The following is a 15250-nucleotide window of genomic DNA, read 5'->3' on the forward strand; positions in this document are numbered from 1 at the left end:
GGTGTTGCGCTCCACCTCAGCAATCTATCTCCCAGGGGTCTAGCGCACTGTGAAATGGGGATAGACTCCTGCACTCTGGCTCATACCGACAATAAGCCTCTCCTCTCCGATCTACTTACTTATATTTACCTGCGATACATAATGTCGCTGTCAGATGGAAACCTTGTACGTAGCTTGTCCTACGTGCAGTATGTGCAGAACCGTTACTCTTCAGGAAATGGAAAAGGGAGCCTGTGTTCCATTGTAGTTCTTGATTAGTCACAAGCTCTTGTTAATCATTTTCATTGGTAGAAGAAACAAACAAACACAGATTGACCACTTTTTCAACCTGGTTATCCCCCATTTTGTGCATCTTTAGACAATTTCAAAATTAGCAGATCTACAAGCTCACAACATGTGATGCTACATTTGCTACTTTTAACTTTTTAACATAAAGAAATATGAAATGTATCGCCCTACAGAGATTATACTCTACATGTTAGGCTGGATTTCAATTATGGAAAGCCGTCTCTTGGCACAGGTAAGGCGCTAACACAAACGGCAGCCTTGTGAAACAGACAGCTTTCACACTGCATGTGTGTCTGTGAGGTGTAACCAGGAGCTTGATATAATCACGGGTGTAGAGCCCTCGGCAGGGCCCTCTGACCAGCGGTGATTTGGCCTTGATCGACATGCGGTCGTAATCCCTTTTTGTTCCCCGAGGAGAACAGAGGAGAAGAGGAGAGAGATGAGGAGGAGAACAGGGGGACAAAGCTAAAAAAAGAACCTTGAGTGAGAGAGAAGGCAAGGGATGAGAAGAGGGGAGGGGAGGGGAGGTGAGAAAAGAAGAGATGACACCTGGAAGAGAGCGTGAGAAGAGAGCAGACGTGCTGTGAGCAGAGGGAGAGAGGGAGAGAGAGAGAGAGGATGAGTGAGGAGAATTTGTGATGAGAAAAGTGGTAGAACGGGACGATCTGTGAAGAGACGAGGTGCGGTATAGAGTGAATGAGCACAAATGGAAAGGGAACGAGAGAAAAGAGAAAAGAAAAGATTGCTCGGGATGAAAGGGGAAAACGGGAGATGTCGTGGGGGAAAAAGAAAAGGCAAAGCACGTGCTGCACATCCTTTACGTCTGAGCTCTGTATAGTTTGCATGGCGGTGTCACGGCAAAAAATGCCAATCCACGGCTCGAAGATCGGCTATTTTTGCGCACGACACCATGCTGACCATGTTGTAGATGGACTTCTGTGACTAAGCCACCAGAGGTACAGTGTCTTCCTGAAGGACGTACAGCCGTCGGTGCACTTAACTCATTAAAGCTGGCAAAGCATCTGTGGGATTTTAGATTACATTTTATATTTGTTGAATACCATAATACATTTTTAACTGAAATCTTTGCTTCTGGGCGGCCCCGGAACAAAATATTTTGAGATGGGGGTATAGTATGTGGTACGTTATTCAGAGTTTACTGTATGTCTGTTGCTAAAAGGTTGCTGGCTCGTTGGTGACACATGATGTAACACATTATTAGTTAAAGGTTGTGGTGGTTGTCGTTACTTGTACGTAATGGAGTGCAGGGCTAGACGACGGAACGTGACATGTGGTGGAAAAGTGAAAAGACCAGAGAGGAAGACTATGAGCGGAAGGGAAGAGGGGAGAGAAGTAAGTACGTGAGAGGAAGGGTGAGAAAGAGAGGAGAGAGGGAGGTGCTAATGGTGCAATGCAGTGCTCTCTACCCCACCCGAGGCGTGCGGCTCGCACGCATACACACACACACACACACACACACACACACACACACACACACACACACACACAGACGTGCACACTCACAGTACACACAGACACACACACGCACATAGTACACATTCGCACAGTACACACTCATACTGTATGTACAGTACACACAGAGTGCACACACACAAAACATCCATGTCCCCCACTCTGTCCCACATAGTATCAACTATCAATCCATAAACAAAATGCAACCTCACACACACAGTACATACTCGACTAGTATATATACGCATGTCAGGGTGTGTGTGTGTGTGTGTGTGTGATTTGTACTCTTACTCAAGTACTCTGGTCGAGTACTCTGTCCACCTGTGTGTGTGTGTGTGTGTATATACGCACACACAATACATGCATGAACAGTATTCCACACTGTACTGTACTGTATTTACATATTCATGCACTGTACACACACACACACACACACACACACACCCTGCTGTATGGCTTCCAGGGGAGACCAGATATTCTGTCCAGCTGCTATGTCTTATTTATTGATGGGGTTTTTTTTTTTTTTGGGGGGGGGGGGGGGGGGGGGGGTCTGGAGGCTGGATAGAGATGGAGAGAAGGAGGCTACGAAGGGAGGCCTGGAGGAAGGAGGGTGAGGGGCAACAAGACAGGTGGGGCTGGGTGGAGGAAGGAGGGTGAGGGGCAACAAGACAGGTGGGGCTGGGTGGAGGAAGGAGGGTGAGGGGCAACAAGACAGTCACAGGTGGGGGCACTAACTATCAAATAAAGGCTGAAAAAGCCATATACTGTGTGGGTGTGTGTATATATGTATATATATATATATATATATATAACCACTTAAAACCGTGTCTCTGTTTAGGGCATGTCATTAGAAAGAATCTTTAAACAATATCAGCAAAGAAAAAATAGCAGATCTACAAGTTCACCACATGTATCTCGACAGAGATGGGGGGGGGGGGGGGGAAAGAGGGCGAGCAGGAAGGATTCATAAGGAGAGAGGCGAAATGGGGAGAGAGAGCGGAAGCGAGGTAATGAAGAAAGAGAAATAAAAAATAAAGTAAGAGTCAAATGCGTAGGGAGCGGAAGCAAGGGGATGAAAATATAGAGAGAAGGCGAGGGATTAAAGAGTGGAAACGAAGGAATGAAGACAGGGGAAATAGAGAGAGAGATAGAGAGAGAGAGAGAGAGAACGGAGAGAGAGAGAAAGGGAGAGATAAAGCGAGGGAACAGAGAAAGACATTTTGACGGCAGCTGTCTCCATGGTAACCTTGCATCATGTTAGGTTTGAATTTCTCTCCTCTCTGGCCCCGCATGTCTGCATCTCCCTCCGTTTAGACCGTCCATTCTCTCTCTCTTTCTCTCCCTCTCATCTCTCTTCATGTGCTAAGTTTGACATTTGTGGCCCTACATGCATGCCTCCTGGCCCCTTCATCTTTGTAGTTGGCATAGGTTACACCACCTAGTGTGTGACCCAGACAACATGCATACACACACATGCACGCACGCACGCACACACGTGCATGTGCGCGCGCATCTCAACAATAGTTCCAGACAGATAAAATATGAGCTGTCTCTATTATCCCAGTTAACAATAGCACCACTTGACCAAACATGCTACTGCAACACAATACCTCCCATTCCGTCACCCTCAACCCCATTGAAGCGGTGTCACGCGGCCCCACATCATTCACTGTCCACTCACTGTAGTGCTTTGAGGTTGTTGATCTAAGATTAGGGCTGTCACAATCGTGGCATTTTAATTGATGATAAATTGTCTCACACAAATAATTGGGATTAATGACTTAATTGTGTTTTTGGCGTTGAACAATAGAACAAATGAACGCAAATTACCTTTCTGTTGCTTTGTAAACAAAAACTGCACAGGGCAGATACGGTATATGTCAAAATAACTTCACAAAGCCTATTACTGAAATATGCATAAGGAAATGACCAACAATAATCAAAATAAGTCATGTATTATCATCGGGACTATTATGGACAAAATGGGCCATATTCTCCATACTTATATAAATGTTTTTGTCTCTCCCGGAAATAGCTCAAATAACCAATCTACAAGCTCACAACATTTGTAGCTTTCTACTGTTTAAAGCTTATTACCCCATGATGCAAAGTGGCATGGTCTCTAGATAAGCTGGAGATTCCCTGACCGTCGGGGGGAGAGTTGGCTGAGTCAGAATATGGACAGTGTGTTCCTGGCTGGCGTGCCTCAGCTTTGCTGGACATGCTCTTATTGTGAACCATCGGAGGTCCTTGTTTGCTGCTGCTGTTATTTTTCCGTTGAGCCCAGATCGACTCCATCGTCTCGACGTCTCCTTCATCCGTGAATTCTACCAAGTCTTTTGCAGCAACGCTGTTTGTGTGTGTGTGTGTGTGTGTGTGTGTGTGTGTGTGTGTGTGTGTGTGTGTGCGTGCGCACACCGCACAAACATCTGTGTGTATAAACAGCGGTCACTTATTTCGGCTGCCTGGTTCACAGTTGACTGAGCAGACATGAATAGTGGTATTAATAATTAATTGGACTAAACCCCCATCTCTCCCAGACCCATGGGTGCTGATTGCTGAAATCCACCAGGGTACTTTATATTGGCTCAGCCAAGTGGAAATAACATGGCAAATATGAATTCAACCTGCTGCAATGGAAACCCCGGCCAGCCAGGGCTAAACTATTATCTGACTGTGTTTGTTGCCCGCTGAACTAATGGAGCTTACAGCAGATTAACCACATTAACCCTTTAAGACCTGAGGCTGATTCCACAAGTGCCTTCTGAATCAGTTGTTCTCAAACCTTCTCCTGTCAAGGACCCCCAAAGTGAGATATAATTGATATTGTGTGTGTGTGTGTGTGTGTGTGTGTGTGTGTGTGTGTGTGTGTGTGTGTGTGTGTGTGTGTGTGTGTGTGTGTGTGTGTGTGTGTGTGTGTGTGTGTGTGTGTGTGTGTGTGTGTGTGTGAGACTGTGTGTGTGTGTGTGTGTGTGTGTGAGACTGTGTGTGATATTGCTAAAATCTAAAATGACACAGTGCACATGACGGTTGCTTACCCTGCCTTAATGGGTCAACCTTATTTCAGGTTATTTATTTAAAAAAACTATATATTTTCAGCTTTTATTTAATTCATATTGTCCAGAGTTGTTTGTCTGAGGACCATGTGTTTTTCCGTAGGGATTAAGCTACATTAAATTAATTTGTAAGTCTCTTTCTCTGGACCCACACACACTCTTTAGCTGATAGTTGAATCCCACTCGCCTGCTTCCCTGTGCTGTTGCCTTCTCAGCTCTCCTACCATGTGAATCAATACAGATACATCTGTACATACATTGTAAAGTACATCGACTGCCCAATCTCCTTTAGTTTGGGAGAAAAAAGCTCAGTCTTTGTCTAAATATAAAATATGTATGACACGATAAGAGTACTGTGAGTGTAGTAAGCAAAGTACATAAACTCCTGATTCACAATCTGCTGTTGTTCTGAATTCGGCCCACTTCCATTCCTATACATTTAAACAGGTTAGCTACTGAATAAACAACTTAAACCCTGCATGTATTGTATATTAAAGTTGACTGTGGTCCGTACTTGGTACTCTCCTTTTTCCCTCCACACCAAAGATCTTTGCCAAAAATATTTAATCTACAAGCTCACAATGTGTCGCAACAAGCTTGTAGGATCTGCTGTTAATGCTGAATGTTCACCTATTTTTACTTTATGTTGACCTATTTTCGCCACATATTCGCCTAGTATGAGATGCCCGGAATAGAGGCGTTAGGCTTCATGTGGTTAAGTTATCCAATTATCTCCGTAACTTAATCAGATTTCTAAACTGTCTGTGCGTGTGCTTGTGTGTCTGTAATAGTATGCACATTGCCTCTTTGTGTTATTCAAGAGGTACCTTGTTGTCTCCCTGGATCTTTTGGCAGACAGGCTGAGGTCCTGTGAACAATGCCCCAGGAGGGAGTCTGCTGTCTAGGGGAGAGAGAGGAGAGCCATCTGGCCCCTTCTGGTGCCTGTGGAGCTCCCGCTAGACTGACAAACAGCTTGCTAACCTGTCAGTATGATCTGCTGTTATCAGGAGTATAGGAGAAAGGGAGCTCATGTATTTTCAATTTGCATCGCAAATCATGACACTCACTTAATTTCCCTTGCTAGTGCAACTCTTTGCTGTGAGCTGTAACAATGAAAACATAACTTTTACCCTTAAATCTGATGTCACAAAAGACCTAGAACTTCTGAGAACTTCTGAGTTTCATGTTTCCCAACAATAACTGGTCAAATGTCATTTTGAAAATGGTTGCCGATCTGAAAGTAAGACTGACTTGGGTTTTCTGGAAGGTAGGATGGGAGTGTCATTGTTTTAGCTTGAGTTGAAAGTTGAAACACCTTTCCCTAAACTATAGCTCCAACGCTTAATACATTATGGTCTATGTCATGATATAATAATCTAAATGTGAGTGTAGGGTGAGAAAGGGGCTGTAGTATGGTTCTGAAATCTCAGCAGAACCCAGTAGGAGTCTCTCTGTGAGCAAAGGACATGAAAATGTGTCAAATCTGTTCTGGCACCTCACCCTCCCTCTCCTCTGTCCTCTGCCAAGCTCCTTCACTCCTTTCCTCAGCTTTTCTCCCTCTCTCTTCATCGCTCAGTTACTCTCTCTTTCTCTCCCTCTCTCTCTCGCTGTGTAAAGAGGTGAGGTCATGGACACTGTTTGCTTCTCTCTCTTAACTCTCATAGTCACACTTATGTGTAACGTGTGTGTGTGTGTGTGAAAGACTTCAGTAGTACACTGTGTGTGTGTGTGTGTGTGTGTGTGTGTGTGTGTGTGTGTGTGTGTGTGTGTGTGTGTGTGTGTGTGTGTGTGTGTGTGTGTGCGCGCGCGCGCCCACATGCAGTCAGTGTCTCAAGTGGAGGTCAGGCTAAGTGCTAAAAGTGTTGGCGTGTTGAGAAAGCAGCAGGTCAAATAGATGATGTCAGCCAGAAAGTCAGACCCTCCAACCACATAACCCTGGTCCTCTGGGCCTCCACCAGCACTAGGAGACCCTCCAACCACATAACCCTGGTCCTCTGGGCCTCCACCAGCACTAGGAGACCCTCCAACCACATAACCCTGGTCCTCTGGGCCTCCACCAGCACTAGGAGACCCTCCAACCACATAACCCTGGTCCTCTGGGCCTCCACCAGCACTAGGAGACCCTCCAACCACATAACCCTGGTCCTCTGGGCCTCCACCAGCACTAGGAGACCCTCCAACCACATAACCCTGGTCCTCTGGGCCTCCACCAGCACTAGGAGAACCTCCAACCACATAACCCTGGTCCTCTGGGCCTCCACCAGCACTAGGAGACCCTCCAACCACATAACCCTGGTCCTCTGGGCCTCCACCAGCACTAGGAGACCCTCCAACCACATAACCCTGGTCCTCTGGGCCTCCACCAGCACTAGGAGACCCTCCAACCACATAACCCTGGTCCTCTGGGCCTCCACCAGCACTAGGAGACCCTCCAACCACATAACCCTGGTCCTCTGGGCCTCCACCAGCACTAGGAGACCTAAGACTTTTGATTAATTGATTGATTTAATACTTTATTAATGGTTTGCAAACAGTTCAGCAAGTACAATTACGCAAACAATGCGATAACATAACAAAAAGCCTTGATGGCTTGTTTCCATTGTGTGGTCCTATGTTATCCAATTCATAATCAAGACTTGAAACCCTCTCCCCCCTCCCCTCGTAGTTTAAAGGTTAAAACAGCCTGTGCCACATCGAGCATGTGAATCTGGTATTTTTGCTGACATGACCAAAAATGAAGTGTATGGAATTAAAATGACACATTGGAATTGACAGGCGTTTGTTGTATTGTGTTGACAGGAGGTACCAGGGACATCGGCTCAGCCCTCACCAGGATGTGCATGAGACACCGCAGCATCGAGACCAAGCTACGGCAGTTCTCCATGTGAGTAGCTGTGTGTGTGTGTGTGACTGTGTGTGTGTGTGTGTGGGTGCGTGTGCGTGCGCACGTGCGTGCGTGTTAGGGATGGGACCATACTTGTGTTAACCACTTGAACCCCCAGCATCTCTATTCTGGGGGGTTACGATAGCCAAAAATAGCCGATCCACAAGCAAGTACAGCGATTACAAGTAGATCTGCTATTTGTTGTCGAATGGATTTGTGTAGAGTGAATTAAGGACGTTCCAAATGCACTCCTTACAGGTTTGTTGTATCAAGTATAGGCTGTTTAAGTGCTACTGAATTCGCAGCTCAACTAAAGGGCGGAGGACAATTTCACGCTAAATAAAAATCTACGCAATACGATTATTTCGTATCGCGAAATCGTCCCATCCCTTGGGTGTGTGTGTGTGAGTGTGAGTGTGTGTGTGTGTGTGTGTGTCTTTCCATCTGCTCCTCTTCTTGGTTCTCCTCTCTGTATGAGTGGTGTCCTCTCTGTTACCTCTTGTTCACCACCTCCTCCTCCTTTCTCGGCTCCTGCTGTGAGAGCCTCCATTAGCTCTGTGTCCTCCTTAATGTCCTTTCCTCTCCCATTTTCCCCTGATGTGTGTGTGTGTGTGTGTGTGTGTGTGTGTGTGTGTGTGTGTGTGTGTGTGTGTGTGCGTGTGCGTGTGCGTGTGAGTGTGAGTGTGCGAGTGTGTGCGCACGCATGAGTCCATTACCTGTCCCTGTATGAGAGCAGATTGTGAAACGAGACAACCTGCTGAGTTGAAGAACACAGGGCTTAATGTGCATACACCACCATACACTATACACAGTGTGTGTGTGTGTGTGTGTGTGTGTGTGTGTGTGTGTGTGTGCACACGCGCATAAACACACACACACACACACACACACACACACACACACACACACACATCACAGTGTTTTATGATGGTATTAGTTAGGCTGCAGGCCTGTTTGTTTGTTATTTTTGACATTAGACTGTAAATATTAAACATGCGTGCCCACACACACACACACGGATATATATACACACACAAAATATACACACACAAAAACATGCATGCATGCATTCATCTCTTTTTTGTGCGTGTGTGTGTGTGTGCGGGAGTGCAGGGTGTTTCTGGACTGTCTGATCAACCCTCTCCAGGAGCAGATGGAAGAGTGGAAGAGAGTATCCAACACTCTGGACAAGGACCACGCCAAAGGTACACACACGCACACGCACACAGGCACACACACAGGTGTTTAGAATTATACACACATGGTCATAATGTGGACACACAGATATACAGTGTGTATATGTGCTCTTCCTTCTGTTCTTACTTACATGCAGTCCCTCCACATATACTGTATACTGTAGCTCCTTGTAGGAAATGAGACACCATTTTCTCTTTAAAGGTTCTCCACAGGAGGTTGTCCATGCTAAACACTCTCCCTCTCTCTCACTCCTCTCTCTCTCTCTCTCTCTCTCTCTCCCTCTCTCTCTCCCTCCTCCTCTCCCTCCTCTCCTCTCCTCTCCTCTCCCTCTCTCCCTCCTCTCCTTCTCTTTTCATATATAAACCTTTAACACCCTGCGCGGCATAAACTGAGTTATCCGTCCTATAGTAACGCCCAGCGCTCAGGACGGAGATTAATAAAAGGACGGAGATTTATTGATATCAAAACCGATCACATTGCTCCACAGGCTGGGCGCGCCTGTTGGGCAACATTCTATGTCATTTCCGGGTTGGGACGCCATTCAAAATATTCACCCCCATTTTAGCGGATCAGATCGAAAATCTTAAAATGTGAATAAATCATTCTGTCCAATAACTAATCAAATATTATGTTTTAGACGGGCCATCGCGGTCCCGTCGCTAGTTGCGTTAGAATTAATCATACCTCCTGTTGTTGTCGATCACCTCGGGGGTGTTTTGGCTACATCTAGCTACTTCAGCTACATCCGGGATAGCGCCTGGTGCGTCGCTAAATGTGCCCCGTTGCTACTTTCTGGCCATGACAGCCGATACAGTATATCCAAACAGAAAAGTCTGATAGCATTAAGCAACGTTAAAACTCACTTTGCCCCTTTGTCAATCTTTGGCAAAGTGAATTGTTGCTTTATTTTGTGTTGTATCCAGCATGGCATCCATGTAAACAAGCACATGATGTAATTTACAGCTAAACATTGCCCTGAAGAATGTTTTTTTTAAACATTTGAAGTGAGAAATAGTAAATGTGGTAAGCGAATATTGATTCTTTTTTTTATCAACACTTCCCATTGTTAGCGTACGCAGTGGAGTCGTTTGTTTCTTACTTTTGGCTCAATTTTATGTCTTTATTAAGTAGCCGTGTAATAAGCAGGATAATCAATGGGGCGCTATCGTGTCAGCCATCGGGTCTCCCCCCCATTGATTATCCCTAACGACCTTATTGTGGACATTCAGGGATAATACCAGATATACGGCTATTTTCGGCAACTGAAGCATAATGATAGGGTCTAAGTGGTTAACGGTTCATTTTGTGTTCTCGTGTCTTCGTCCTCCTCTGTTGTTCTCCCGTCCGTCTCTGTCTTCCAACGTGTTTCAATTCCAATTCCCTGCCAACGTCGTCTCCCTCCAATGCTTGTCATCATAAAAGCAATGGAGGAAGAGGAGGAGGAGGAGGAGGATGAAGAAGAGAGTAGATCTTCAGTTGCTGGTTAGTCGGTTTCCGCAATAAAACCTTGAGTGTCAGTTAGCACATAAGAGTGTAAGAACGGACCCTTACACGTTAAAACTGAGACTGAGGATTTTATTGTGTAGATTCCCTTTGAGGTGTTTCCTTTTCGCGTGCATTTAGCATGTTGTGTGTGTATGTGTGTGTGCGTGTGTGCGTGCTGTGTGTGCATGTGTGTGTTTCCCCCGGCAGAGTACAAGAAGGCACGTCAGGAGATCAAAAAGAAATCCGCTGATACTCTGAAGCTTCAGAAGAAAGCCAAGAAAGGTGACTGATTTAACTGTACAGTATATGCATTATGCACAGTTTCAATCTTTTTGTGCATTTTATTTTCCATTATTTTCTAAACTAATTTACTTCTTGAACTGCAAATCTTGCTCTTTACTGGACTCATGAGCATATGCACTTAAACCCCTCCACATGATCCAGAATGCTGCATTACGCTTGGTCTTCAACCAGACAAAATGTTCACATGTCTCCCCCCTTCTCCACTCCATCCATTGGCTCCCACTTAGCCCGCACAGAGTACAAAACACTGATGTTTGCCTTCAAAGCAACCAAAGGTATGGCACCCCCATATCTTCAAAGCTTGATCCAACCCTGCAACCTGTCCTGCTCACTCAGATCAGCTATCACAGGGAAGCTGTCAGAACCTTCCCGAAAACATCCGGGACAGCCTCACGTCTAAGACTCTTCTCCCTTCTAGCTCCCAAACTGTGGAAGGAACTCCCCATTGCAGTTAGAACTGCAGACTCACTCCCAATCTTCCACCATAGTCTGAAGACTCACGTCTTATCCACACCTTATCCCGTAGCACTTGCCGTAGGTAGCACTTGGCCTAGCCTAAAGGTTCAAATGTAATTTAGATAGCATGTTATGTCGATAAATGCCAGGTTAATTTGTTGCCCTGGCATCGTATAGTGTGTTGTATAGTTTCAGTATACATATTTATTTTTTGATATTATACTGTTTTGATTGATCATACATTCTTGGTTTATCTATGATCTTAGATTACTGTCTCTATGCATTTGATGTATTACCTCATGTTTTTATTGGTTAATGTACATCGCTCTGGATTGAGAGCGTCTGCTAAATGCCTAAATTGTAATTGATTGAATACTTTCACTGACGATTGGGAATCATTTCCCTTTCCTTTTCTGTCTTGACTCTCGGGCCATTCAACTCTCTACCTACCTTCATGTGGCATCCCACCATGCACCGCTCCATCCAGCCGATGTGTTTGGTAAGCTGCTGCACTCACACGCACGCACGTTTGATCTATCTCCCACGAGTCCCACCTAACTGCTTCACAAATAAGTACCTAATTGAGCTCATATTACGGTGATTAAAGTAGAAAACACTTAAGATTATTTTCTTCCAGGTGTTTTACTTTATCCACGGGGATTCTCGCATATGCCTAGTTGCTGTCTGTTGTTCAGGCATCGTTTCTCTTACAGTTCTTCATTATGGTTGAGAAAACATTCAAACAACTGGAGGCCTGATGGTCCAACAGGGGTATATATACATGGTTCCTCTCGTTTTTCCCTCTACGCCAACTCTCTTCACTGAGAATAGCCAATCTACAATCTGACGTGTTGCGTTGACAGAATTACATTGTATTATGTTTTAATTTGATTGTATGAGTGTTTGAAGAGTAGTCTTCACTGTAGTGAGGACTAATGGGGATCCGTAATAAACAATAAACACAAGCACACACATGCACAATCTCACACGTCTGCTGTTGAAACCATCTCCACACCACTCTGCTGTTGAAACCATCTCCGCACGGTAATATTTCAGCCAACCAGAGTGGTGCGGTCCGCACCACTCTGGTTGGCTGAAATATTTTCTCAGATGTTTCACTGGTCATGTGACTCATAGTTTCATTAATTTGTGTGAATCACATTTTGAGGTCTATGAGCTTTAGACAACAGTGTTAATTCATTTATAATGTGGGCTTGCTTTTACATTTATATTTGGAGGCTATTTGTCAGAGGTAATATTTCAATATTTAATAATAACAAAAAAAATAAGAAGAAAATACAAAAATACATACAGATGTATACAGTACAGTATACAGTATGTTTGAAAAATGAACATTTTGGAGTTAGGTGGTTTCTTCCATACAGGAAAGATATAGTACATTTTAGCATGGGGTTACACAAATTGAAGAGTGGCGGTATCAATGCAACACCATCATCATCATAACATTTATTCTATATCACAGTACAGTTGAGGGGCAGGCCCTCATATGTAGCCGAGATTCAGAATGCAATTCTCAACAGGTAACTCTATACAGCAATGATTGAAATACATGAAACATTGGAAACCATTGACCTGAATTAACCCAAAGAAGGAAGTGAACTGATTTTGAAGGACTTCTGGAGCTCATTCCAACAGAGAATGCTGCCTTGCCTAGCTCTGTCTGAGGAAGTCACTCTGGCGAGTCTAGTGGGCCTGGTATAACGTTCTGGTCCAACATAGTCATAGATCAACCTACACATTGAACTATAGGGGGAACTGATCCTCTTCGCCAGGCAATGTTAATGCTGTGTGTTACCCATTGAATTACACAGGGACCACAAGTAAACAATAAAAACAAACTAAAAACAAATCCTTTGCCTTTAGAACAAGTAGTTCTGGTTGGAATCTTTAAAAGAGACTTCATATCATTGGAAACAAGAGCGTGTTATCCCTGCCGACAAAACAAAAGGACTTGATGGCTTCCAGCATTTAAGACAAAATAAACAAGACCCAGCATTGACCCCTGAGCAGCCTCAGATGTGGGTGAACCACTTCAGTGTGACGGCCCTGTCATTACACCACAAAGAGGAAACTCACTGTACTGGTATGAACTACAGTATGAATGTAATGAGAGATGGACGGAGGGAAGGGGTGCGAGTTGGGGATGGGAAAGAGAAAAGCAGGAAGTCCCATTTCATTACTACGAAATTGAATTAAGTGAAATGAACCACTTGAACCCTATGTATTAGTTGACCCGGGTCCCCATGGGATCTACAGTATACTTGGTCTGCTCCATTTCTGCGATCTACACCAATTCACAGTGTCACGTAGACGGAAACAAGAAAAGAGGGAACCCTCATTGCGTTGCTATGAAAGTGAATGATGGAGGGAAGAATAAACAGAGATAATAACAGACGGAAAGAGCTGGATGGCTAAATAATAAAGGCAGCCGAGGGAAATCCTAACGTGTTGCTATGAAAGCAACGAGGGAGGGAAGAAGGAATCGGAAAGAGATTAAGAGAAAACAGAAGTTACGAAACGCAGTGTTGAGAATGTATTCATATTGTGGAAAAGCAGAATAGTCCTTTGAAGGAATTATCTCTCTCCCTCTCTCAATCTCTTAACATTTTCCCTGGAAATGTGACAGTGAGAGACAGATCCATTGGACCCAACCACATAACTAGCCTGTAACTCTCACCAGAGAAATAAAAACTCTTAATTACATGTTTATGTCCTCTCTGGAACGCACACGCACAGACGAATGAGATTACTGAACAATTTTGTTAAACTCTCGGCCCTGGTGCGAGGAATCGGGGTCTGTTTAGTTTTTTCTTTTATTCTGCACAGCACACAATGTCCCCGATAACAAAATACCTCTTTTCATTGCCTCGCTAACACGAGGACAGATTGGAACCTGTCGTGAAGGAAAGAAAGAATATGTGTGAATGGTCTCGTTTCTTTTCCCTTTCATCGACAAAACAACAACATCAGGAAATATAATATTCCTTAATCCTTCTTGATTGTGTTGTTCTGAGATCAAAATAAAGGGGCAGAATGTTTTCTTTAATGTGGCGAGATGCTTGGTGAGGATTTCCCAGATTGGGGGGGGGGGGGAAGACACTGAGTGACGTTTTTAAAGCTTGAAAGCGTTGTGTTTCTCTCTCTCTCTCTCTCCCCTGTCTTCTTAACACTCTTCCCGGCCACCACGTGTCTCCCCGTTCTGTTTGTGTGAGGGTATTTGGGTTTTTCTGCTTTGCGTGCATGTGCATGCATGGACACGCTTGCCCCCCTGTATGCCTATTTCACTGTCTCCCATGTATAAATGTATGTGGACACGATGTATATATTTGTCTGTCTGTTTGTCTCTCTCCCTCCCTCCCCATTCAATTCAAAGGAGATTTGAAGGAAACATACCTTCATATTGCCAAAGCAAAAGTGGAACAAAATGATAAAAACAAAAGTACAATGTACAATTAAATATAAATGGAAATTAATAAAAGTGTAAACTGAGCTGTTACATTGCAATAGGGAAGACTATCTTACGAAACTATGAAAGTGTAGCATTTTCTGCCAGAAACGGTTATACATCCTTATCCCATTCTGACGGGGCACCCATTTTGGTGTTGGCATCATGTTATGCTTTAGCTATTGAAAAATAGCAGATCTACAAGCTCATATCGCGCCACCGAGTGGCGCGATACAAGCTTGTAGGTCTGCTATTTTTGAAAAATCGAAGACACTTTTAGAATCTGATCTCAGGTCAGAATGGGTTAATAATGAAACTGTCAGGATGTAATAGACATTTTTAGAATCTGATCTCAGGTTATAGAAAAGTGAGCTTGTTATAAACAGTATTTCTCTCTCTCTCTCTCTCTGTCTGTCTGTCTGTCTGCGCAGGCCGTGGAGACCTGCAGCCGCAGCTGGACAGTGCCATGCAGGATGTGAGTGATAAGTACCTGCTGCTGGAGGAGACGGAGAAGCAGGCTGTGAGGAAGGCCCTGGTGGAGGAGAGGGCTCGCTTCTGCACCTTCACCACCATGCTGCGGCCTGTCGTGGTCAGTGATGGAGTTCACGTGACATGAAATGCGTCTCTAAATCAGTGGTTCTT

General features: G+C 44.5%; 1 protein-coding gene across 3 annotated transcripts in view; it reads left to right on the top strand.

The window, feature by feature from the left end:
• The window catches only part of LOC310865440 (protein MTSS 1-like), a 75651-nt gene that overhangs the window by 43508 nt on the left and 16893 nt on the right, over nt 1-15250 (top strand). For 2 of the 3 annotated variants that reach the window (XM_083774558.1, XM_083774559.1), the window contains exons 4-8: nt 7617-7701; nt 8815-8906; nt 10591-10665; nt 11630-11641; nt 15040-15197. In XM_083774558.1, the coding sequence (XP_083630684.1) occupies nt 7617-7701; nt 8815-8906; nt 10591-10665; nt 11630-11641; nt 15040-15197 (422 nt within the window). The remainder of the gene's footprint in view (nt 1-7616; nt 7702-8814; nt 8907-10590; nt 10666-11629; nt 11642-15039; nt 15198-15250) is intronic. The other variant, XM_083774560.1, reaches the window with a different exon arrangement.

This window comes from Protomyctophum parallelum, assembly GCF_964188405.1.
Source record: "Protomyctophum parallelum genome assembly, chromosome: 1".
In the NCBI taxonomy this organism is placed as follows: Eukaryota; Metazoa; Chordata; class Actinopteri; order Myctophiformes; family Myctophidae; genus Protomyctophum; species Protomyctophum parallelum.